Raw genomic sequence first — 25054 nt, forward strand, 5'->3', positions numbered from 1 at the left:
TGAACTGTTTATTTGCAGACTCTGCATGAGAATCTGTTCAGTGAATAATGATGTTTCTTAGTTTTGAAACTGCAGACAGGGACTGTTGGATCGGTCTGCGGTTGTTCCTATGCTGCAGATTTTCCTCTCACTTCACTTTCTTTACACTTCTTTTCAAATCCTGCTTTCATTGGCTGATATTTCTGCACATGTTTATGGTGATATGTGTTTAAATATGTTAAGATTTAAGCTGGTTTGAAATAGGTAATTTATAATTAAAAATAATCCGCTTGAAATTGTTGAGCACCATTAGCAGCATGTCTCACAGGATGACAGTATCCTAACATGTGGTACCATTTGAAAGTCCCAATAAATATTGGAAGGAAATATCATGAAATGATGAATATTATGTTCTGCCCGATACTTTGGACCGAGCTGCTAAACTACCTTAGCTGTGCGTCCTGTTCGGTGCTTGTTGTGATGTGGTGATGCTAAACTATGACGCTGAACATGGCAGATATTGATCTGCTAAATATCAGGGTGTTTTCATTGTCACTGTGAACACGTTAATGTGATGACACTGATACTTGGCTCTCCTGTGCATAATAAAAGCCTCATAGCTACCATACATTCAAACTTCAATGGAGACACTTTAGTCAGTAAATGAATGGCACACAGCCAAGATACTGTACATCCCTAATATCCCTTGAGATATGTGTTTACCCAGCCTGAATATGTTCTGCAGAAGCTTGCATTTTAATGAGCTCCTTTTGTCTAGTGTTGGGTCTGATTTTTTTAAAACAGCTGATAAATTCTGCCTGTGCTGAGAGATGGGTTTCCAATTCGAACCAAATTACTGACTTCAATCAAGACTCATTTTCAGGATGAAAATGGAGTGATTTTCTTGGCTCCATCTTGTTCCCTAATTGAAAATTATTGAAACAAGGAAAACTCCATCTGAAACAAATACAGCAATATTTTTCTGTAGTTTTGAGAGACAAAAAAGACACGCCTGCAGATAACCCTGTATGCAGACACACACACAGTAGTTCCCCGGCTCTGTCTCTGTTTTTCCCTTTCTCCCATTTCGTCCTCTCTGTGTGTCTTGTTTGCTTTGTATCTACAAAACAAAAATGTCTAAAAGAATAAGAATAATAGACAGTAGCCCCAGTACCACCATCACTGACCTTGCTGATTACTTTCATGCTTGACAGACTCTCTTTTCTGCTTCTTCATCTACTGATACTGAACACAATGCTGCACACATGCTGGGGCAATGAGCTGCAGCAGAGCGTGACAGTGATTACATTTATTGATTTATAACAATAACAGTCATAAGACATCAACTGCTGATTTTCCACTTACCATACATCCCACTTGTTCACGTCTCTAACCGTTTTTCTCCACTCGGCGACACACCCGCCGAGGAACAAACTCTGGTTATTGGCGACTCTGTTTGGAGAAACGTGAAGCTAGAGACACCGGCGACCATAGTCAAATGTCTTCCAGGGGCCAGAGCAGGCGACATTCATGGAAATTTGAAACTGCTGGCTAAGGCTGATCGTAGATTTGGTAAGATCGTTATTCACGTCGGCAGTAATGACACCCGGTTACGCCAATCGGAGGTCACTAAAATTAATATTGACTCGGTGTGTAACTTTGCAAAAACGATGTGGGACTCTGTAGTTTTCTCTGGGCCCCTCCCCAATCAGACCAGGAGCGACATGTTTAGCCGCATGTTCTCCTTGAATCGCTGGCTGTCTGAGTGGTGTCCAAAAAATGACGTGGGCTTCATAGATAATTGGCAAAGTTTCTGGGGAAAACCTGGTCTTGTTAGGAGAGACGGCATCCATCCCACTTTGGATGGAGCAGCTCTCATTTCTAGAAATCTGGCCAAATGTATTAACCCTCCTAAAAACTGACTACCCAGGGTTGAGACCAGGAAGCAGAGTTGCAGTCTTACACGCCTCTCTGCAGCTTCTCTCCTCCTGCCATCCCCCCAAAACCCCATCCCCATAGAGTCGGTGCCTGCTCCCAGACCACCAAAAACCAAAGCTAAAATCAGCAAAAAGCTATTTAAGCATAAAAATTCAAAAACAATAAATAATACAGCTTCATCAACTGCACCAAAGAATAAAACAATTAAATGTGGATTATTAAACATTAGGTCTCTCTCTTCCAAGTCCCTATTAGTAAATGATTTAATAATTGATCAAAGTATTGATTTATTCTGCCTTACAGAAACCTGGTTACAGCAGGATGAAGATGTTAGTTTAAATGAATCAACACCCCCGAGTCACAGTAACTGTCAGAATGCTCGAAGCACAGGTCGAGGAGGAGGATTAGCTGCAATCTTCAATTCCAGCTTATTAATTAATCAAAGACCCAGACAAAGTTTTCATTCTTTTGAAAGCCTGACTCTTAGTCTTGTCCACCCTAATTGGGAAACCTTTAACATCACAACAAACGTCACCTCAAGGAGCTTTATTTTGTAAGGTTAAAAACCCAGAAAAAAAAACGACCCCTATGAGCAGCACTTGGTGACAGTGGGAAGGAAAAACTCCCTTTTAACAGGAAGAAACCTCCAGCAGAGCCAGGCTCAGGGAGGGGGGGTCATCTGCTGTGGCCAGTTGAGGGTAAGGGGACACAGACATAAGGCATACTGTGGAAGAAAGCCAGGGATGAATAATAACTGATTAATTTCTGATATTTGTTGCTCCTCTTCTGTAGTGCTAGCTAGTTACTGAAGTACAACTGCAGCTTTATTTGCATTTGCACCATGAATCCATCACAGGGGTGAGAGCTTTTTTTTTTTAAAGGATTGCTAAAGGTGTAAGTAGGATGTCAACATTTTCTTAATTTTGAGCCAGTGTGTCCATGCCGTCAGCTGGAAGTAATGCCAGGCTGCAGCACATGGAAAATGAACTCATCCCACACTAATATGCATTAACCTGCCTATCTGATTTAATTGCTCATTAACTGAAGGTGCTGGAACTCCTTTCCAGATCATTCTGGCCCACTTTAACACTTGTGTATAGGCTTCTAACAAGTGATAATAGGTTGATCACATTTAACGGGTTATCTAGTCATTTACTGCATTAATTAGAAACAGTAGACTGTTGTATATTCTAACTTTATTTCTTTATTTTTCTCTTTCTTCTGCCTGCTAATGTAAAATCCACAAAAGTTTATTTCTATCTGCTGCTTCTTCTTTGTGTTAGCGTTTTCCCCGTCAAAGATGGCTGCAGATTACCAGCAGTGTTTGTTAGATTTATTTTTAATTTCTGCAGATTTTTGCAGAACTTTGAATTGATGGATGTTTTTGTGGGTAAAGTTCATATTTAACTGACTGCAGTCTTTCATTCCCCTGGGTCATAACTGTCATAATGCTCAGTTTTGTATGATTTACACTTTGAGGAACTCGCTGATTCTCTGATGCAGATAATTCAGTGATATGACCCATCAGATCACCATCACCCTCTAATCAGCTGAAAAACAACTGAAGCTGAACATGTTGTCTTTTTCCACAATAAGGAGCACACAGAGGTTTTCAGTTCAGTTCTAAACTAAATTTAAGAAGAGCAAAAAGGACATGATGATGAATGAGAGGGGAGGATGAAGTGAGAGAAGAGGACAAAACAAAGGGAAAAAGAAGTAAGCGATGTGCCATTCATGGCTACACCCCCCTCCAACAGCAGGTGTCAATATGGCCATCTACGAGGCCTGGCCGTCCTGATAGATGCTTCGGTAAGACAGAGGGCTGCTGGGGTGTGAAGGAGGCCATCAATATCCTCTCTGCATGACTTTCGCTGTCTACATCTGTCTACACCTCTCTCTTTCTCTTTGGCCTTCCATCATTTTCCGTCTTTCCTACCTCACTTGTCCTTCTCTTTTGCACACGTCTTCCTTCTTCTCTTACCATCATCCACACTGGAGCACAGTTTAGAGGCAGTAAATCGCTCAAATAAAGTCTCACCCTTATACTTCAATCTCTCCCTAAAATATTTATCTCCCTCTTCCTTTCGTCTCCCTTCGGCTCGTGGGAGCTGAGAGAAACCACCTATAAATCTGACCCAGGACCCTTGGGGGTTGATAGAAAAACGATGGGATGTTATACCTTCTGCCTTTTTTTTTTTTTAAACTAACCTGCTCTTCCCTACATCCACCAAATCCATCCCTGCTACCCCCCACCTCCATGTGTCTGGTTTCTGCCTCTTATCGGCACAGTCAGGCTGTTATGTGTGAGGCTCAGGGACTAACATGGGAGACAAACTGCAAAACGAAATGTTGCTTCTCATGTCCAACTGTGAGAACACAGTGTGTCCACCCACCCGTGCAGCGTGCATGCTTGCACATGCACATACCTGCAAACATGAGCAGGCACTGACACACATCCATATACTAGAAAGAACACACTTACAGCACATGCATATGATGATTTAACTCTCTGCAGACTGTTTTTAATGATGACACATTCATTCACACGAAAGCTGAACTTCAGGTTATGCACTCACAAATGAAAGCAAACTTTAAACCTTAGCAGCCCCCTATGGGTCAGTCCTGTTTGAGTATTTTTCAGTGTTTCTTAAACTAGAAACTGACTGACAAACATGGTAAGGACACTACTTATCAGTCACAGGTTGTCCACGCCCTAATGCATATCCTGCTTTATTGGCTGTTTTACTTTAAATAGGGCCATAATTTAGGAAGTAAATTTAGTGGGAGTCAAGTTTGCAATTACATGCAATCTGTGATAATACAGTGATTAACTGATAAAATGGCAAAAGCTACATACAGTACATCCTTCCTTCTACTCAGAGTCCAGCCAGAATTTCAATTATTTGAAATAAAAATTCCTCCACAAATAGTGACGTAATTGCTGCAGAATGGTGATTTAACTGCACAGTGGATATAACCAGAATACAGCCAGCTGGAAACCAGCGGAGTCGAGTACCCTGTTGCAAAGAGATGTTTCAAATTAGATTGCAATCATTTGCAACTTTCAGCCTGTCAGTCTGAGAGTGGGTGAGAGCTGATCACAGTTGTTTGGAGACAGGTTGCCTCCCACCGGGCGATCTGTGTGATTGCCATGTGAGCGAAAGCGGTCACTCAAAGGTTAAAGGTTGCTGCACATTCAACCTTTGGATGAGCAGCAATCAATCGTTCACCAAAGGTGAAAAAAATGTAATGCAGTTACCAGGTAACCACCAGGTAACCATGAGGTAACAACCAGTTTTTCCATGTTTCTTGGAGGTTGCAGATCGTTTTTAGCTCTGCTGTTGATGACAGATGAGAGTCAGTGAAACGTAGCTGATACCGAGCCATCCGCCATCAACTTTTTGCTAAATTCGCTGCTTCTTGTTCATTTATATTTGAAATCTTCTGAAACTTGGCACAAAGACTCGTTGGGTACAGCTCTACAAAATTTTCAAATTTGGACTTTTTTGAGTTTTTCTTTATGAATTTTAAAAAATTTCCAGAAACACTCACATTGATGTTTGCCTTTAATCCCTGCTCCACTTTTATAGCTGGGCCGACTCATTTGAGAGTGTTAAACATGCAAAGCTCTACAAAATAATTTAGACACATTTTTTTATGAATTTTTTGATATTTTGAAGTTAAACAGTACATTCATGCTCTCCCTTTTTTATTGGCTGAATCTTGTGAAGCTTGAAAGTATTTTTGATTGTTTTTAAAAAACTTTTTTTTTTTTTTTACAAATTTTCTAAATTTGTAACCAATAAAAAAGTAAGTATCAGTTCAAAGATGGTTGACCTGCAGCCATATTAGTTTCCGTTCCACACATATTGTAGAAGTAAAACATTTGAGCTCTGCAGGCCAACAGGCCTCCTGTTTCCTCTAATGTGAGTGAGCCACAGGGGCAGAAGGAGTCTCCACTTTAATAGTGATCCAGTCAGACCTTAGCTGCATGTCATTACCCTCCTCTTTCCCACATCTCTGCAGATGCATCCAGATTTGTAAATGCCATTCTTACTGAATACACAGCTGTATGAAGCTGCAAATCACTGACCGTCGGTGAGCATTTTAAATGATGTCACTGTCACTAATCCACCCATTGTTGTGTGGCCTGTTCCATGATGACATGATGAAAGCACTCATGAGTGTGACAGAGAATGGGAATTGTTTCTTTGTCCCAGTATAGGTCTACTCTACTCCACTGGTCCCCAGTCAGTGTTACCTAATGATCCAGAGACCCCTGCAGCAGTGAAGACTAACACAAGAGGAAGTGATTGTGACTCCTAAACATATACACGCAGAAATAACTCTCAGTATGATAACCGTAGATGTTAGGCTTGTATTCACTGTATAGAGATAAACCGTAATGAAGAGCAGTGGTTTGGACTCCCCATTGCAGGAAGATGTGCTTGCCTCAAGGATCAGTGGCCTCACAGCCTCACATGCACCCACACAGAGATCTCCCAAATAGACAAGGGATGCAGCTTGACATGTGACAGTTTTTTACAGTGTTTGTCTGTAACTGAAGGTCATGTTTAGATCCCTGCACTTGTGTTACACTGAAACATTGGCCTGCACACAGCCAAAGGGGAGGACTAAAAGCTGCTTCATTTTTAACCATTTGTTCTGATGCATCTCGTTTTGGAAGTGGTGCACCGGCAGAGCCGTTTGCAGGGTTCTGACAGCACAAACACTGATGGCTGGCCTGATTTCACACAAATGCTGTTTGATGTCAGACACCTGCTGTGTCTCTTCTAAGGAGGCAAAATTAAGAGTGTTTGTGACAATGAGCTCCTCGTTACTGCAGCATGTTTAAGGTTCTGACTCCATGTCTGCTCTGACAAAGGGACACTGAACATTTTGTTCAAATTTTACTACACAACGAGAACTTGTACTCATCCTTATTGATTCAAATGCTATTATTAGAATTATTGTTACATTAAAAGACTGATAGCTTATTTTAGCTCAGCAAGGGAAGCAACCCAGACTCTGTCCATAAGTAAAAGGATTTGTGAATATTACTAACAGGAGAGTTTAGGGAGTGATGGGACCCAATTTATTTTACCTTTACTTTCCCAGAATACCTTATAAAATATTATCAGTGTTGAGTACAATCCTATTTCTAACTTTTTTCATCCACATTGCATCATTTGCATGTGTAATTAACCCCTGAAGATGCAGACAGGGCTCAGTGAGAGGCCACTGAGTTCGCCTCCAGTCTTGCTCTCGGTGCAGCGTCTCCTCTGAGAAGTGCTGGATCAGCTCCGGGGGGAGGCTGCATGTAGGCTGAAGATGGATCGCGCCATTCAAGGGAAAAGTAAACTGAAACTGTAACTACATAGGGTCGAAGCTGCACGCGTGGGAGTGTGATGTTCTTGGGACATACATTTGTGAGTCAGTTTATCTTTGTATGTGTGCAGTCGTGCTTGTCCATGCACAGTTCTGTCGGTTCATCTGTATGATCTCTATATTTCTGTGTACTTCACTTTATTGACAACCTATTGACTCAGAGCAAACAAGCAGAGCTCTCAGGCTGTTCCTTCCAGTAAATCCCGAGTCATTGATAAAACACACCAACTCCAGCGAGCTTTTTATACCCTCACACCTGTGGTATCATGCTGCACAATTTTCATGCCCCATCTCACCTCGCTTTATATAACCTTGAGTGTTTTCTCAGAGACACAGCATTCTTATTAAAAAAGAAAAAACACAAACAGGCTTTGCACTAGCTAATTAGCACCTGTATCTCTCACACATCATATGATTGGGAGGAACGGAGAGAAGGCAGGGAGCGAGAGAAAAAGTGAGGGTAAAAGAGAGATCAGCCACCGGGGAAGGTGTGAGCAAGCTGCGCTGATATGGAAATGAAGGCTTTAATTATGGATGAATACATTATCAGATCAAGGCTAAGGATTTGCTCTTCGTGGATGTTGTATTTGGAGATTGGTGATACCACGGGACACCTTACACCCCTGTGGATAGCAGTGAGTTCGTTTACTCCACACCAGCAAGAAGCCAGCGTTCACTTTCACTTCAAACTGCATGCAAACCCAGATTAGCATACTGAAATAAACTCGTGTCTTTGGACATAAATGATTATACATGGATGCTTATTTAGCTGCGTTTGCAGCTGTCGTTCTTGAAATGTGATAAAGGCTGTTAAGAATCATGGCCTCCAAAAAAAACAGCAATTATGTCATCATGTATCCTCTGCAGGTTCCTGCTTGTATTTCCTCTCATATGTTTGAGTGTGCAGTGACCCTGAAACCTTTTTTCAGTGTCTTTGCTGATGTAATTGAAAGACTCTCAACCGGCCATTAGCAGGTCTTAAACTTAGGTAACTACAACCTCAGTTGAACAACAACACATAACGTATTACACCTTAATTAACAGAAAGTCCACCCTTACTGCTTCTATAGGAACCTAGAGGGTAAGTCACAGCCAGCTGCTGCTGATCAAATGCACTGATTCTCTGATCATCATCAGTGTGAGCACCTCTGTAAAAGCTGAACCTTTGGCCGTTTGCTGGTCTGGAGCGTTCAGCTGTGCGATAACATAACTGGAAACTCGTTCATCAAATGTATTCAGTACATTAGGGTCAGCAGGCCAGCTGGCGCCCTATGGTGGGTGTCATTTGGCCCATAGGATGTAAGTTGAGTGCCACAATCCACAGTTTGACCCAATATAGCACTGAATATTTATTTTCCCTTTACCACAAAGGCAGAGCCATAATATTTGTTCTTGATGCTACACTGGCAGCCACTTTACACATCTAATTGGAAGGCAAATAAGAATTACCCAAGAACAGTTCCCATGCTGTAAAAACTGCCTGACCTTGATCAATACGGGCTCCACACGGAGAAATTCGAGAGCATTTTAAATTTAAACAGGCAGGACAAACTAATGGAGCCAATTGCTTTGACTCTGTGGAATTATACTGTAGGGAGTGGGGAGTAAAAAAGGCTAATTAAACCAGTAAATTCTCTCTGGGCTTCTGCTGTCCACCACTTCGCTGGTTTGCCCTGCACTGATTGTGACTGGTTGAACCCCACAGACCCCAAACGCTACCTTCCTAAAAAGGACTTGGCAATGTGGTGGCTTGTGCTGGATTTCTTTCAGTCATCAGGCTGATAGCAAAATGAATCGCAGGGCTTGGCTTTTTGATCTACACTTATGCATAAACGAAGAGATGTGTTCGGTTTATAGGGAAGGTGTTGTGAAAGAGCAAATAAAATTTTAGCACAGGGACTTTGAGGCCAGTTAGGACACGAGAAGCAATGAGCAGTTTTGTGACTCTGTTACAAGCAGACTGACAGCAGCAACAAACCTTTAAAGAGAGCACTTTCATCCATCCGCCCGCCTGTGTCTGCCTTCTTCACCTGTGAGACGGCTGATGTGGGAGAAGGAGGCACAAATTGTAGCGCTTTAGTGCTTTGTGCATTTGTGGACATTTATGTGTGTGTGTGTGTGTGTGTGTGTGTGTGTGTGTGTGTGTGTGTGTGTGTGTGTGTGTGTGTGTGTGTGTGTGTGTGTGTGTGTGTGTGTGTGTGTGTGTGTGTGTGTCTGTAGATAGATTTGAACCATCAGAATTGCTGCCTCACCTGTTAGTACAAAAATAAGGCGAGTCATGAATCCAAGTTTGCTGCTGGTCTAATTAAGCCCCTAATTAGTGGTGATTAGATGAAGAAGCGCCTCAGCAAAATAAAATAAAAAAAAACACACATGGCCTCTTTTGGCCACTTCTACATCAGGAAGGAGAGACACACACTGACACACCACAGCTGTTTTGGGGCCATCTGTGGAGCGCAGAGCCTGAGGACATAACATTCATTTTCATCATCATTCTGCTTATTATGCCCACTGTCTGTCTCTGCAAAACAACCTCTTTAGTAATCTTGGTTGTTTAAAATAATCTGGCTGCAGTTCTGCGAGCTGCCTACACTTTCTTGGCTCACAGGAAAGATTGATCATTAACATTAATACCAATAAACTGATTTCTGAGATTCACAGCTTGCAGTACTTACTGTGTGGGTGACTGCATGGGACTTATAAGGCTGATAAAGCAAATAGAAATGTATTAAATGCATGGTGCATGCTAAGAGAGTTTTGGCACATGACAGTGATGAATTGAGCCAATGTGATTCTCATTCTTTCTTCTCCCCTTTGACGCCCATCTCTGCATCATTTTTGTTTTTATGCAGCCACATGTGGCTGACGGTCATATTATGCATGGTGGCTGGGTTTCTATTATGGTGCACATGGGTACCGCACTGCAAGGACATCAGGAGCTCACAAATGTTTGCTCAGTTTTACTGTTTTATTTGTTGTTGACAGAGAGGAACGAGATGCTAAATCTCCAGCATTTTTACATAATGCTCGGTGACGCTGATGTTTGTCCCCACACACACATGCTCAAGCATATACGCTCGCATATGTGTTGCCTGTGTTAATAATCTCCTGTTATCTCTCTTTGGTCCTTGTTTAGAATCACAGTGCACACTGTGTGGTGAACCAGAAGGTGAGTGGGCTTCGCCATTCCCCGAAATGCTCTCGTCATCATCATCTCCCAACTTTTTGTTTGCTGTTAGGGAGGGTGGGAAGTGGAGCGGGGGCGACGCTTTGCTGCAGACACCCTGTTCTTCAGTCTTCATCTCAGCAAAGCAATGGTGTGCTGCAGGTTTTTAGGTTCCATGTCTGCACAGAGCCTTTCAGATTGTGTTGCCCTGGCTTTGTTGTATTTATTGTGCAGCATTTAGACAGCAGCCCTGCAAATTTCAAACTATCAGATGTGTAAGCTGGAGTGTGTAGACGCAATGTAACTCCAGAGGCAGCCATGTTTTTGCACATACCCTAACTGACAGCATGAAGGCTGAAGGGCGCATGTTCAGAATGCTGACTAACTACAAGTGCTTCTGCTTCACATCTCATTTAATGCTGCACACATAGTCAAGCACATATATATGTGTGAGCTTGTGTGTGCGCAGCATGCTCGTGGTGTATTTGAATTCCTGAAATCGGCTTAGTTCACGAGCCTGCCACTAGATTAAGAACTCTTTTCAAACTTCCTCATGCTACATCTCCATGTGCATATTATTCCCATATGTCTCCTTCTTTCCAAAACCATCGCCTTGTCCTTGCATGGATCACATTTTGAGAGGTGGCCCTCTGTCTCTGGTCCCTGCGCGCAGCTCTGCTCCATGTGTTTTGTGTTCTGATGTTTTATCTGATTGCTTGCTGTAACCAGCATTCTGCTAAACTAAAACTAGAGTAGAAACTATTTGGGAATAGGAAGAGCTCACAGTGTTTTGCATCTTGCAGCGAGAGGGATAAATCTCAAAATGAGCATGCTTACTGATGGGCTCAGTGACAGATATAATATTTCCCTCTGGACTTAACCTTGTCCAGGAATCAGCCATGTGCCTCTAAGCCCAATAAGCATTATTCTGTGTCTCAAAAATCAATGCTGCTCTCTCTGCTTTGCTTGATTGGATTAAGACGTAATCAAATCGAGCATGATAACTGTGTTCTTCTGACCTTCCCACTGAGACAAGCAAAGACAGGAGGGGGGGCCTGAGGGAAGGACAGTGTGTGTGTGTGTGTGTGTGTGTGTGTGTGTGTGTGTGTGTGTGTGTGTGTACAATATTTTATGAGGGCAATTGTGTGTGGATCTGTGCAGAAGGGCTCCAGAGGCGCCTCTGTGCTGTTGCTTCATGTTGCATGGGGCATCAGCATGATGTCTCTTGGCCCTCCAAAGAGAAATCAGCCCTGGAGATTATTTGTGTGGTTGGGCTAGAAATGGCATTTAATGGCTGGTTAGATTCCTGGTCTTATGCTTTGAGTACTGACACCATGATCACAACTTTTCCAGTTTTAGGCTGTATTTTATTAAGGTGAAGTTCTTTAATATGTAAACTTAGCACAAGAAGTAAGGAAGTGTGTGTTTGGTGGATTATTTCTTTGCTGTAATGATGCTGCTTGGCAATAAATCTGATACTGTCAGAAAGCCTGTCTATTCACATTATCCAATCCAATCCAGCTTTATTTATAAAGTGCTTTAAAATCACCCACAGGGACCAAAGTGCTGTACAATAAAATACATAAAGCAACTCAATAAAATGCATTAAAATACCTAAGAAATACTTAATATATGCAAGGAACACAAAATATTTAAAAAACACAGCTCACAGACTCAGCATTTACTTAGTGTTAAAAGCCAAAGAAAAAAGGTGCATTTTTAAAAGTGATTTAAAGTGCGCGAGTGATGACGTCTGTCTAATATGCAGCGGCAGATCGTTCCAGAGATTTGGTGCTGCCACAGCAAAAGCCCGGTCCCCTCTGAGCTTAAACCTGGTTTTAGGCACCATCAGAAGCAGCTGGTCTGGCAATCTGAGTGACTGGGTGGGAGTATAAGAGTGTAGCAGCTTAGAGAGATAAGGTGGGGCAAGGCCATTTAGAGATTTAAAAGCAAATAAAAGAATTTTTAAATGGAGCCTAAAACAAATGGGCAGCCAGTGAAGTGAAGCTAAAACAGGTGAAATGTGCTCATGTTCGCAGGCACCAGTTAAAAGCTGCCCAGCAGCATTCTGAACCAGTTGAAGGCAAGCAATAGCGGACCCGCTAAGCCCCATATAAAGTGCATTACAGTAATCCAGCCGAGTGGCCTTAATGTGGCTGTCAAGCTTCATGTCAGGACCTATTTTGACTCCTAAGTTTGTGATTTCTAAGTATTTGGCCCAGCGGTAACAGATAAAGAGAGAAAAGGAGCGGGCCTAGACCGAGCCCTGTGGTACCCCACACACAAGTGGAGCAGTGGAGGACACAAACTCACCAAGACCAACACAGACACTTGTCATTTACGACTGAAACCAACTCAGTGCCGTGCCCCTGATTCCCGCCCACTGCTCCAGATGAGAGATTAAAATTTTATGGTCCACTGTATCAAAGGCAGCAGTTAAATCTAAAAGAACAAGAACAACACAATCACCTGAGTCAGAAGCTAAAAAGATGTCAATAAAACTCTTAAAAGTGCTGATTCAGTGCTGCGCAGGGGTTTAAAACCAGATTGAAAAACTTCAAAAATATTTTGCTCGTTATAACGGTCATTAGCTGACTGTAAACTACCTTCTCGAGGATTTTTGATAAAAAAAAAAAAGAAAAGGCAGACTAGAAATAGGTCTAAAGTTAGCCAAAACTGTGGGATCCAGACCAGGCTTTTTTTAATCAGAGGCTGCACAACAGCATGTTTAAAATTTACAGGGACTACACCTGAGCACAGACTGCTGCTTACAATATTGAGCACAGCTGGCCCAACAGTGGGAAAAATTTCTTTTAAAAGACAGGGAGGGAGAACGTCATTTGGAGAACCTGAAGGCTTCATGTGATCAACAATCTCCCGTAGAAATTCCAATGTTACAGGCTTAAAACTGTCAAAAACAGCAGAGCAGGAGAAATAGACTGAGGGGTCATTCTAAGGAGGAGAAATAAGAGCCCTTAGAGGTGCTGATTCTCATGCCAGCTGCTTCATGCTTGGCTGCGAACCGTTCCACTGTGAGCTGGAGGCCACCGCCTGATGAAGCCGACAGGACCGCATCATCCCCAAAGAGCAGAGACAAGATTCTGAGGCCACCAAGGAGGAAGCCTTCCGCCACCTGGATATGCCTAGAAGTTCTGTCCATAAAAATTATGAACAGAATCGGTGACAAAGGGCAGCCCTGGTGAAGTCCAACACCCACAGGAAATGAGACAGACTTATTGCCGGCTATACGGACCAAGCTCTCGCTGTGGTTGTACAGGGACTGAATGGCCTGCAACAATGGGCCAGACACCCCATACTTCCCCAGGACCCCCCACAGGATACTCCGAGGGATGCGGTCGAATGCCTTCTCCAAGTCCACAAAGCACATATAGACTGGATGGCCAAACTCCCACGCACACTCGAACGTCCTCGAGAGGATAAAGAGCTGGTCCAGCGTTCCACAACCAGGACGAAAACTACATTTTTCTTCTTGGAGCCGAGGTTTGACTGACAGACGGACCCTCCTTTCCAGCACCCTGACATAGACTTTACCAGGGAGGCTGAGGAGTGTGATCCCCCAGAAGTTGGAGCACACCCTCTGGTCTCCCTTCTTAAAGTTGGGGACCACCACCCCTGTCTGCCAATCCAATGGCACCACAGCTGATTTCCACACGATGTTGCAGAGGCATGTCAACAAGACAGCCCTACAACATCCAGAACCTTCAGAAACTCAGGGTGAATCTCGTCCACCCTAGGGGCCCTGCCACCAAGGAGTTGTATAACTGCCTCAGTGACATCACCGACAGTAATGGTCGAGTCATCCCCTCATCCCCAGGCTCTGCTTCCACTACAGAAGGCGTGTCAGTGAGATTCAGGAGGTCCTTGAAGTATTCCTTCCACCGTCCAACTATAGCCTCAGTTGAAGTCAGCAGCACCCCACCCGCACTTTAAACTGTGTGAGTAGAGCACTGCTTTCCCCTCCTGAGTCACCTGATGGTTTGTCAGAATCGCTTTGATGCCTCACCGAACTCCTCCCACACCCAAGTTTTTGCTTCAGCCACCAGCTGAGCCACGTTCCCCTTGGCCTGCCGATACCTGTCAGCTGCCTCTGGAGTCCCACAGGCCAACCAAGCCCGATAGGACTCCTTCTTCAGCTTGATGGCTCCCTTCACCTCCGGTGACCACCATCTGGTTCAGGGGTTACCACCATGTCATGCACCAACCACCTTGCAGCCACAGCTCTGAGCAGCAGCCTCAACAATGGAGGTGCGGAACATGGTCCATTCGGACTCAGTGTCCTCAGAATGCTGTCAAAGTTCTGGCAGTGGGAAGTGGGAGTTGAAGATCTCGCAGACTGAGGCTTCTGCCAGGAATTACCGTCACAACACGTTTAGGTGCACCGGGTCTGTCCAGCATCTTCCCCCTCCACCTCACCCCAATAGAGCACTTCTCTCTCAGACTGCTGGCTTACTTGTGGTTCCTAGGATACTTAAGAGTAGAATGGGAGGCAGAGCCTTCAGCTTTCAGGCGCCTCTTCTGTGGAACCAGCTCCCAGCTTGGATTCGGGAGACAGACACCCTCTCTATTTTTAAGATTAGGCTTAAAACTTTCCTTTATGATAAAGCTTATAGTTAGGGCTGGATCAGGTGACCCTGAACCATCCCTTAGTTATGCTGCTATAGGCCTAGTCTGCTGGGGGGTTCACATAATGCACTGTTTCTCATTCACCTTATTTACTTTGTTTATACTCCACTCTGCATTTAATCATTAATTGATATTAATCTCTGGCTCTCTTCCACAGCATGTCTTTCTCTCCCCTCAGCCCAACCGGTCGCGGCAGATGACCCCCCCCTCCCTGAGCCTGGTTCTGATGGAGGTTTCTTCCTGTTAAAGGGAGTTTTTCCTTCCCACTGTCACCAAGTGCTGCTCATAGGGGGTCGTTTTGACTGTTGGGTTTTCTCTGTATTATTGTAGGGTCTTTACCCACAATACAAAGCTCCTTGAGGCAACAGTTTGTTGTGATTTGGCGCTATATAAATAAAATTGAATTGAATTGATCCAACTCACCACCAGGTGGTGATCAGTTGACAGCTCAGCTCCTCTCTTCACCCGAATGTCCAGAACATACGGCCGCAGATCTGGTGATACGATTACAAAATTGATCATCGACCTGTGACCTAGGGTGTCCTGGTGCCACGTGCACTTATGGACATATTTATGTTTGAACATGGTGTTCATTATGAACAAACTGTGGTTTGCACAGAAGTCCAATAACAAAACACCATTTGGGTTCAGATCGGGCTGGCCGTTCCTCCCAGTCATGCCCCTCCAGGTCTCACTGTCATTGCTCACGTGAGCTTTGAAGTCCCCCAGCAGGACTATGGAGTCACCGGATGGAGCACCCTCGAGCACCCCGCCCAGCGACTCCAAAAAGGGTGGGTACTCTGAACTGTCATTTGGTGCATAAGCGCAAACAGCAGTCAGGACCAGTTCCCCGGCCCGAAGGCGCAGGGAAACTACCCTCTCGTCTACCGGTGAAAACTCCGACGTGCAGGCAGCAAGCCGGGGGGATACAAGAATACCCGCCACAGCCTCTCACTGAGGGTCCAGCCCCTCTCCAGGAGACTGGTTCCAGAGCCCAGGCCATGCGTTGGGGTGAGCCCGACTATATCTAGCTGGTATCTCTCAACCTCATGCACTAACTCAGGCTCCTTCCTCACCAGAGAAGTGACATTCCCTGTCCCAGTAGCCAATCTCAATAGCCGGGGATCGGTCCGCCAGGGCCTCCGCCCTTGGCCACTGTCTGACACACACTGCACCCAACCCGTACGACACCTCCTGCAGGTGGTGGGCCTACAGGAGGGCGGGCCCAATGTCACCTCCTTAGGCTGCGCCCAGCTGGGCACCAGGGGCTAATGCCCAGCTGCCAGACGCTCTCCCTCGAGCTCCTTGCCCAGGCCTGGCTCCAGGGTGGGGCCCCGGTATCCCTATCCCAGACAGGGTAAACAGTTCCCTTGTTGGCATTAAAACAATGCTGCTTTAAATTCTTTAATGCACACTAATGTCCCATTTTGTTGTTTGTTACCTGCTGCACTCATCTGATTTCATATTGGTCACCAGACTCTAAACCTGCTTCAGATACGCGGCTCTTCTGTCTGTGTTTGTGTGTTTGCTCTGAGAATTGTCAGAGAAGAATTTAATGCATTTACAAGGCCAAGCAAGGCTTCGCTGCCTGCAGGTGATAATCCTGTGAGAGGGGCAGAAAGCAGAGAGATTGAAGTGCAAACATGCACATTTGCACATCTTGTCCCCTTGTGTTTGTGCTGAATGCTGAGCCAGGGGCTACAGATCCCGCTGGAACCCTTAACTTCTTATCTCATAAATATGTACCCCACGCAGCACACACCAGCACATAAAAAATTACTGGACTCATTCTTAAAAGGTTGCATAGTCGGAAATATATACTTCTTTGGCTGGTTGTCAGTTTTTGTCCTGCAGTTTTAAGTAACAGCCTAATTTAAGTTTCTTTATTGTTCAGCTTTTCACTGTGTGATTTATACAAAGTAATACTGTACAAATCAGGCATGAGAACAAACTCAGCTGCTCAGTGAACATACAGAAAAACCTTCAATGCAAAAAAAAAAGATGCACCAATTATAGTTTTTTCTTGGGTTGTTGGGAAAATCAGATACATTTGCAAAGACGTGGCTCCAAGCAGTGGATAGAAAAAGGGACCCAAACGAGGAAGCTCAGCGGTGCAGCACAGAGAAAACATGAGAGGACATTTACTCAGCTGTGTCTGCAAACTCTTCTTGCTGCATATGGAAAAATCAGAGGTCTGAATCACATAGAGTAAGGGTAGGAGGACACTTTCTTAGATAACCTAAGTATTATTGAAAAGCCCAAGTCACCAGGCTCACTTTGACTCAACTTGAAAATGCACAAATGAAAAGAGGAGCTTAGCCAGAGAGCACACAGTGGTGTTAATGACAATTCAAATAAGTCTAACCAAGGTCTAATATATAGTGTAATTTTGAGTGTGGGGACACAGCTGTTTTTAAGTCCAAATTAGAGCCCCGTCCTTCAGCTGATGCATTGGAGATGCATGACAGTTTACTCAGTGACAGCAAATGTGAAAGGGAGCATTTCATCATTAACCGGACCTTCACAGAGACCCTGAACTTCACAGTGAGGGAGAGAATGAAAGAAAATGGTTGAGACAGAAGGAGGGCAGGGGGAGGTGAAGGGGAAGCTGTGCATCTGTTAGAGAAAGAGATGAAAAACAGAAGGAGCCTGGGCTGCATCCTCATCTATATACTGCTATTTTCTTTATGTGTGTTTGATGTGAAGCCTAATTGTTTCTTTCATTATGTTCTTGATTGTTTTACAGACTAGAAATTCTAATGAGGAGGTTATTGGGCAAATGGCGAGCATTAAAACACAGGACCTTGTATCTCACCGTTGCCTCAAGAAACCATTATGAACATTATATTTATTTATAAATGTAAAAAAAATGGAGCCAGGAAATTTGCAAACTGAGACTGTGACATCACAGGTTCTGGTCACTTTCATTATTCATTCCAGGCAGCCGGTTTTCCTGCATGTTGCTCAGTGCAATAAGCATTATCAGGCTCTCCAGTCTTATTTGATATTTATAACAACAAGCTGCATTTTACCAGTGCTACAAAGGGCTTTCTTAAGTCATTTTGTGTGGTACAGCTTTAAGCGTGAGCCTCCAGACATTTCCTGAGGACAGCCAGCCACATGGTGAAGTTATCAGTAATATTATTATGCTCTAATGCATACTCCCTCTGTGCCCACAGATTCTGTCCTGTATTGAATTTAATTTTGAGGAAACCATTTACATTGTATGTTAGCTGGATGAATAGGATGTGCAGTGTGCCAGACCGCTGGCCAAGGTCAGTGTCCAATACAGAAGGAGCTTGTTGTTAGGTGTGAGGGGAGTACTGATGCTGCACATTATACAAGAGAGAGGCTCAACAGCCATCGTCATGCACTTTCTGCACCTGGACTTTTTCCTTTTCACCTTATCTAAAATTAGACTATTAAAGACCTATGTGCACAAAATTGAAAACACCAAATGAATGCATTTAAGCTTCACTAGTAATGTTCTCCAGAGGATGTCAATTTTCTGTTCTGACAACAGTGTCAGCAGTGCAACGCTGTTCGCATAAATCCCAGCCAATCCTCAGTCCTGTGGTCTGAGCCACCTCTGCATTACTCTGTGATAACTACAGAAGAGCCGTTAACTGGATGGAAGTCATCTAGCTGAGCTAAATAACATTAATCTTCCAAGTTTAGGACAGGTAGCCTTCATACTAACTTCAAATTTCAAGTATGATCCATAGAAATTCTTAATTTCATATTAAACAGATGTATCAACCATCCATCCATTCTCTTCTGCTTACCCTGTTCAGGGTTGTGGGATTCACACCTGTTGGCAATTTAGAGTCACCAATGAATCTAACCCCAGTAACTGCATGTCTTTGGACTGTGGGAGGAAACCCACGCAGGCATGGGGAGAACATGCAAACTCCACACGGAAAGGCCTGGGCCAAGGTGGAATCGAACCTAGGACCTTCTAGCTGTGAGACAGCAGCGCTAACCACAGTCAAAATAACTGTTTTCTTTTGATTGTCTTGTTTTCATGTTGGGAATTCATATCTGTAACTTTTATTAGTGTTACAGCCCTGTTATGCACATGGCTCGTGCACATTGAGTGTGTACAAACCTTTGAGTATGGAGGCCCTGCACTGAGCACGTGCATGAAGACAGCAGTGGGTTATGCAGTGATTGTGGCACAGCAGTCAAACATTACCACAGCTTTTTGTTCATCACACATTCAGACAGGCTCGACCATGTTTTTTACCAATGCAGATTTTTGGGAAAGAGAAAGGCTATTAAATTATTAGTTACACTGCAAAAAGTCTTTTTCTCCAGTATGATTATTTTATTTTATGCATTTATGTGTGCAGATGGCCAATAGGAGCACAGCATGCTTTGCCTGCAGGATTCTTGGTCCTGCAAACTGTACGTCAGCTGTGTTTGCTCTATGGGTCCAACACTGTAGAGCTTCTGGGTACCTCGTGGAGCTTCTTCCAGCACATGTACCACTGAGTGGCTTTTGTGTTCGACACGAGTTCCTTGAATAGATCTGCACATGAGCAGCGGTATCATTGTTTTTGTTTTACTGAACATTTGAGGGAAAATTCTAATTATTCAGACAGGCATGTGCTGTATACATGTTCAGTGTCAGAGGTACATAAAAATGTTTTAATAGGTTGTTACTGCACATGGATTTCCTTTTTCAGCGCTCCATTTGGCACATTTAGAAACCTTTGGCCTTCTGCTCGACAAGCCGTGTCTCCCAGCTTAGATTATGGGCTGCAGCGTTACCACCCTTTGCCAGCAGATCTGGCTGTGCTCCAAATACTATACTGTACACAGTCAGGGAGCCGAGCAGCCTGATGGCCAAACGGTTCAACACTGCAGCGCCGTTCCCGGCCCAGGGAGGCAACACAACGTTTCAGCAGCTTAGTGTTTGAGAGGATGGCAAAGCAGCAGCTTTATGTCACTAACAGTCATCTGAGAGAAGCAGGGAGCAGGGAGAGGAAGAAAAATATAACATCTGAAGATTGCCTGCAGCTGCCCAGTGAAGAGGGATTTAGAAAACATGCTATTTAAATGGCAGGCAATTTTTTTCCTTCAGCAGGCAGCAAGGAAAAGTGCAGCAGGCAGTCAATCCTTTCAGCTTATCACAGGGAACCAAAGTTGCTCTCTCTGCTTTCTCAACCCCTCATTCTCCTTTGAGTCACAGCCAAACAGAGACTCACAAAGCCACCACTTATTGTCACTCCACACACTTTCCTGATGCTGTCCTCCACAGCGTTCATGTTCTTAATATTCACTACATTTTGAAATACACTTTTAATAGCTTGGAGAGAGAGCCTTGCTGTGGAGAGACAAACTTAATGATGAAGGCTTCAAGGAGAAAGTTGTCATATTGCTGGCACTGCTTCAGATATTACATGCCATCCAATCTGGCTTCAGTTTGAGTTCAGGCATGAAGACTGTGCAGGGATGGATCAACTCTCTCAAATTGCTGCCGTCGATCTGTCCGTGTCTGAGTCCCCATAAACGCCAAAATCAGTGGCTGAACTGAGGATACACACACTTTACCAGAGAGAGCCATTTTGTTTCCACAGTTTGTCACGAGAAACCGCGACACTCCCAATCAGGCTGCAGGTGAGAATAAGAGCCTCAGTTTTGTGTGTGCTTTAGAGGTGTGTGTGTGCAGAGGTCCAGGTAAAAGCTGCAGGGGAGTGCACACAAAGCAGCTTTGCTCGGGGAATGGTGGGGTAGCGAGGGGAAAGCTTGAATCACTCCAGGCAAAAGACTGACGAGCAGCAGAGACGCTGGGGAAAGTTTGAAGCACCTCACAGGGGAAAGCCTCGGATGTGTTTTTCTGTGAGCGCTCCCATTTATGACTCATTTAAAAAACACACAACTACAGCTTGTTAGCAAAAATTCAGTCGTTTTTCAGTACCCAGTGAAATCGCTCACAAATAAATACACTTCAAAATATTTGTGTCGTTATCACCCATAAGCATCACGTTGGAGTGCAGCATTTAAAATGAGAATGAATCCATTTCTGTTCATAACGTCTCTGTAGCTCATGTGGTTTTATGAGACTTTGGGGCGAGCACCTGACCATCAGCATGCAAATAGTCTCATTATAAGGAACGCTCCCAGGAGGTGTCTAATTCTGCTCCAGGCACACACGTCATTCACCTCCCATTTGATGCTTGCTGTAAAAGGAAGGCTATCAGCAGATAACTATTACAGTATTTCTATAGAAAACTGGAATAAATCTGTTCATCGCCTCATGTTAGAAAACACACATCCCTGGCTGGGTATGTTTTTCCTTCCAATTATGAAAGTGCAGATCTCTTATTCTCATTTTACAAGGAACGCACTGATCCAGTTTACCAGATCACATCAAATACACCAAATCCATCTAATATCTACAAGCGGTGAGGATTAAACTTGGTGTTAACAAGGTTGGACAGTTTCGAGTGGCAGTGAGTCATCATCATTGTTCAAACACTCCCCACTGTTTGCTGGCTGCTCTGCCAGCCTGTGTGTTCGTCATGATTTCACTTTTCTCATTTCTGAGTTTTATCATCACAGATATGTTGGAATATGTTTGGTTGTCACAGCAGGAAAAAAATGACAGCCCTTACCCAAAGTGTAAAACTGATGTGACTGCAGCACAGCCTGCACAGAGGTAATAGCCCCCCATGTGTAGGCTGAAGGGATGAAGTTTGTCAGAGTGAGGTCCGTGCCTGTTTGCTTTGTGTTTCCACTTTTCTGTACTCATTATTTATGTTTAATCACTTCAAACTACTTGGCTAGGTTTTAGAAGATGGTGGCTTGGATTAAAATGTCCCACCTCACATGATTACCCTGCGAGATGGAAAATGATGCTCACACCGTGTCCGGGTGTGGCACAGGGGGCAGTGACAGACCTGTGTCTCTACTGCCACAAACCTGGTGCCTCACAGCACGACACCAAAGGCGAGCGCGACACCGTCGGCCTCTTTGCATGTTAACACCTACACACTCGGCTCAGCACTGATTTTTTTAACAAATATATACTTACCAAAATATTTCAGGAATGATTTTGTCCACTGCTGTCTCAGTCTCACTCTCCTTTCTATGCCATTAACCCCCAGTGCAGCCCATCTGACCTGATTAGAGCTGACCTCTTGAAAACTGGCAACCAGTCTAACGGGACAAACCATAAGCTGTAAATTATTTTGATAGAAAATTGATTTTAGGGCATCCCTTCCAATGAAGTGGCTGGCATTAGAATCAGCACCTCTAAGTCTGAGGCCATGGTCCTCAGCCGGAAAAGGGTGGGGTGCCGTCTCTGGCTCAGGCACGAGTTGCTGCCTTGTTGGAGGATTTCAAGTGTCTCAGGGTTCACGAGTGACTAGAACGTGAGATTGGCAGACAGACCGGTGATGCAGATGCTGCACTGGTCTGTTGTGGTGAAGAGGGAGCTGAGCATGAAAGCAAAGCTGTTGATTTACCGGTCAATCTACGTCCCTACCCTCACCTACGGTCACAAGCTTTGGGTAGTGACCGACAGAATAAGATCGCGAATACAAGCAGCAGAAATGAGTTTCCTCCGAAGGGTGGCTGGCCTCCTAAGAGTGCAGCTATCCGGGAGGGGCTGAGAGTAGAGCCGCTGCTCCTCCACATCGAAAGGAGCCAGTTGAGGTGGTTTGAGCATCTGAGTAGGATGCCTCCTGGGTGCCTCTTGGGAGAGGTGTTCTGGGCATGTCCTACCGGGAGGAGGCCCCGGGGTAGACCCAGGACACACCGGAGAGATTATATCTCTCGGCTGGCCTGGGATCGCCTTGGGGTCCCTCCGGATGAGCTGGTGGACGTGGCTGGGGAGAGGGAGGTCTGGGCTTCACTGCTTAGGCTCCTGCCCCCGCGAACCGGCCGCAGATAAGTGGAAGAGGATGGATGGATGGATGGATGGATGGATGGATGGATGGATGGAAGGATGGATGGATGGACTGCCAATGACATTCTGCAGCTTTTTAGGTGATTAATCCAGCTCATTTGTACAGGTAAAATGCATCTCCAACAGAATGTCCTTAGTCTCACTAAACAATCTGATCACTAATCAATGAGTAAACAGAAACCTACTCATAAATTCTCTCCGTGTTACTGTAAAAGTACTTCTTTGTTTCAGTCTATTATCCGAGCAGGAAAAGACGATGGTTTCACCTGGAGAACGAACACTGATTCAGGTATTATGATTCCATAAGAAATCCATATGAAAACATTGATTCCTAACTCTGTAAAAGTGGAGCACGGTGTCAAATTTAGTGTCAACTCTAACTTTAACATTTAGATTGAGGAGGGAAGATGGTCTTTAATGAGGCACCAGTCTCTTATTATAATGATAGCTTGTAGGCTCTCAGTCTGACGCGTCTCTCTGCTGCTCTCTCTTCATCTTCCAGTTTAACTCTGCATTTCATAACTCAAGATAGCAAACTGGAACATTCAAACTGTGGTTAAATATCTCAAAACCAGGAAAACATGGCACATCCCAGACCACGTCTTCTTTCCTCCTGCCCTCATCTTCTTTCCTTGTGAGTGTGCATTGCTGTGCACTGCTGCTGTCCTCAGTGTTGAAGTCATTTGCTTCCAAAAGCCCAAACATAGCCTCTCGGAGCCTCTGGATATCTCTCTCTTTCCAGGCTCTTTATTCCGTTGCCTTACACACACAGGGACAAAGGTGGGAGTTTCTCTCCGGTTTGTTCCGTCCTAGTCAGCCATGAACTTTTCACATTTTTCAGCAACAGGAACCAATTACTGTAATAAGACTCATAAAATTTGCTTTGCAGAATGTCATCGTTTCACATAGCTTGCCTGCTGGCTTTTTCTCTTCAGTCAGCCGGGGCCCACGTGTGTGATCAAGGGTCTCAAGTGCAAAGAAATTAATTGTTGCTCTCTGAAATGATGGTACCTTAGAGATGCTGGTTATTATAGCAAACTCACTATATTTAAGGTCTGCATGGCTTTTTGATTGAAATTTCCACACTTTTATTCATGAAGCCTCCACAGATGCATCACTTGGCCAGCCAAGCGTCAGACAAGGCCAGAGATAGCGGATGATGCACTGGGCTGCTGCTGAATCGCAAGCACCCTGTTGCTATGTATAGGCCCCGAGTCCTCTGAGGAGAGTATAAGACTGATGGCTGCTGTCAGCCAGCAGCACGGGTGAATCATGAATACTACTATTTTCACCCATCTGAATTTCCACATAATGTTTCCCCCTCGAACATTTCCTGCTGGAACAGTTGTCTCCTTTTTACCAACCTTTTATTTGCGTCGTTGCAGGGTGAGGGTGAGTCATGTCTTTCCATTTGAACTGAACTGACGTCATTGACATTTGACATTGTGGTGGCAGAGCGGCTCGTAAAACTAGGAGGGCAGTAGACATAATGCTCATCTGTTTATTGTTGTGCTGCATTGTTTTCTACTTGATAAGCTCCAGCAGCTTAAGGTCACAGCGAAGCGTAAACCCTTTACATAACAGTGAGACTCAGCCCTCTGTGCCCTCTGACAGACAGGAAGCCTTTCACTGACACTGAATCACCATGATGTGGGAGATAAGCACACATCCTACAGTCCAACATTTGGACGATTTTTCTTTATCAATTCAAATGGCTTCCCTCTTGTTCCTGAGCTTGCACCAGAATCTCATTATCATGCACTGCAGCCTCTTCATTTAGGCAGATATTTGGCTCAGCAGCACTGGGGAAACACATTGGGTTCTTGAAAGCATATCAGCGAGCAGGAAATAAGGCTTCTTTCTCTATCTGGCTTCTCTCTTCTTCCCTAATGACAGTATTTTTTAATAATGATGTGTTTGGGTACATGCACATCGAATTCACGTAGGCTGTGGACATAATACTTCAGTGACCACTCGATCTGTAGCTCTATTAGCCGTTAACTTCAGTGCAGCTCAGGTGAACA

The 25054-nt window shown here is 44.3% G+C and overlaps 1 protein-coding gene across 1 annotated transcript in view; it reads left to right on the forward strand.

Moving 5' to 3' along the window:
* dlgap2a (discs, large (Drosophila) homolog-associated protein 2a) overlaps nt 1-25054 on the forward strand; it is a 186811-nt gene that overhangs the window by 76320 nt on the left and 85437 nt on the right. The window contains exon 3 of the mRNA XM_030719179.1: nt 10442-10474. Within this exon, the coding sequence (XP_030575039.1) occupies nt 10442-10474 (33 nt within the window). The remainder of the gene's footprint in view (nt 1-10441; nt 10475-25054) is intronic.

The sequence above is a fragment of the Archocentrus centrarchus genome, chromosome 22, assembly GCF_007364275.1.
Source record: "Archocentrus centrarchus isolate MPI-CPG fArcCen1 chromosome 22, fArcCen1, whole genome shotgun sequence".
NCBI lineage: Eukaryota > Metazoa > Chordata > Actinopteri > Cichliformes > Cichlidae > Archocentrus > Archocentrus centrarchus.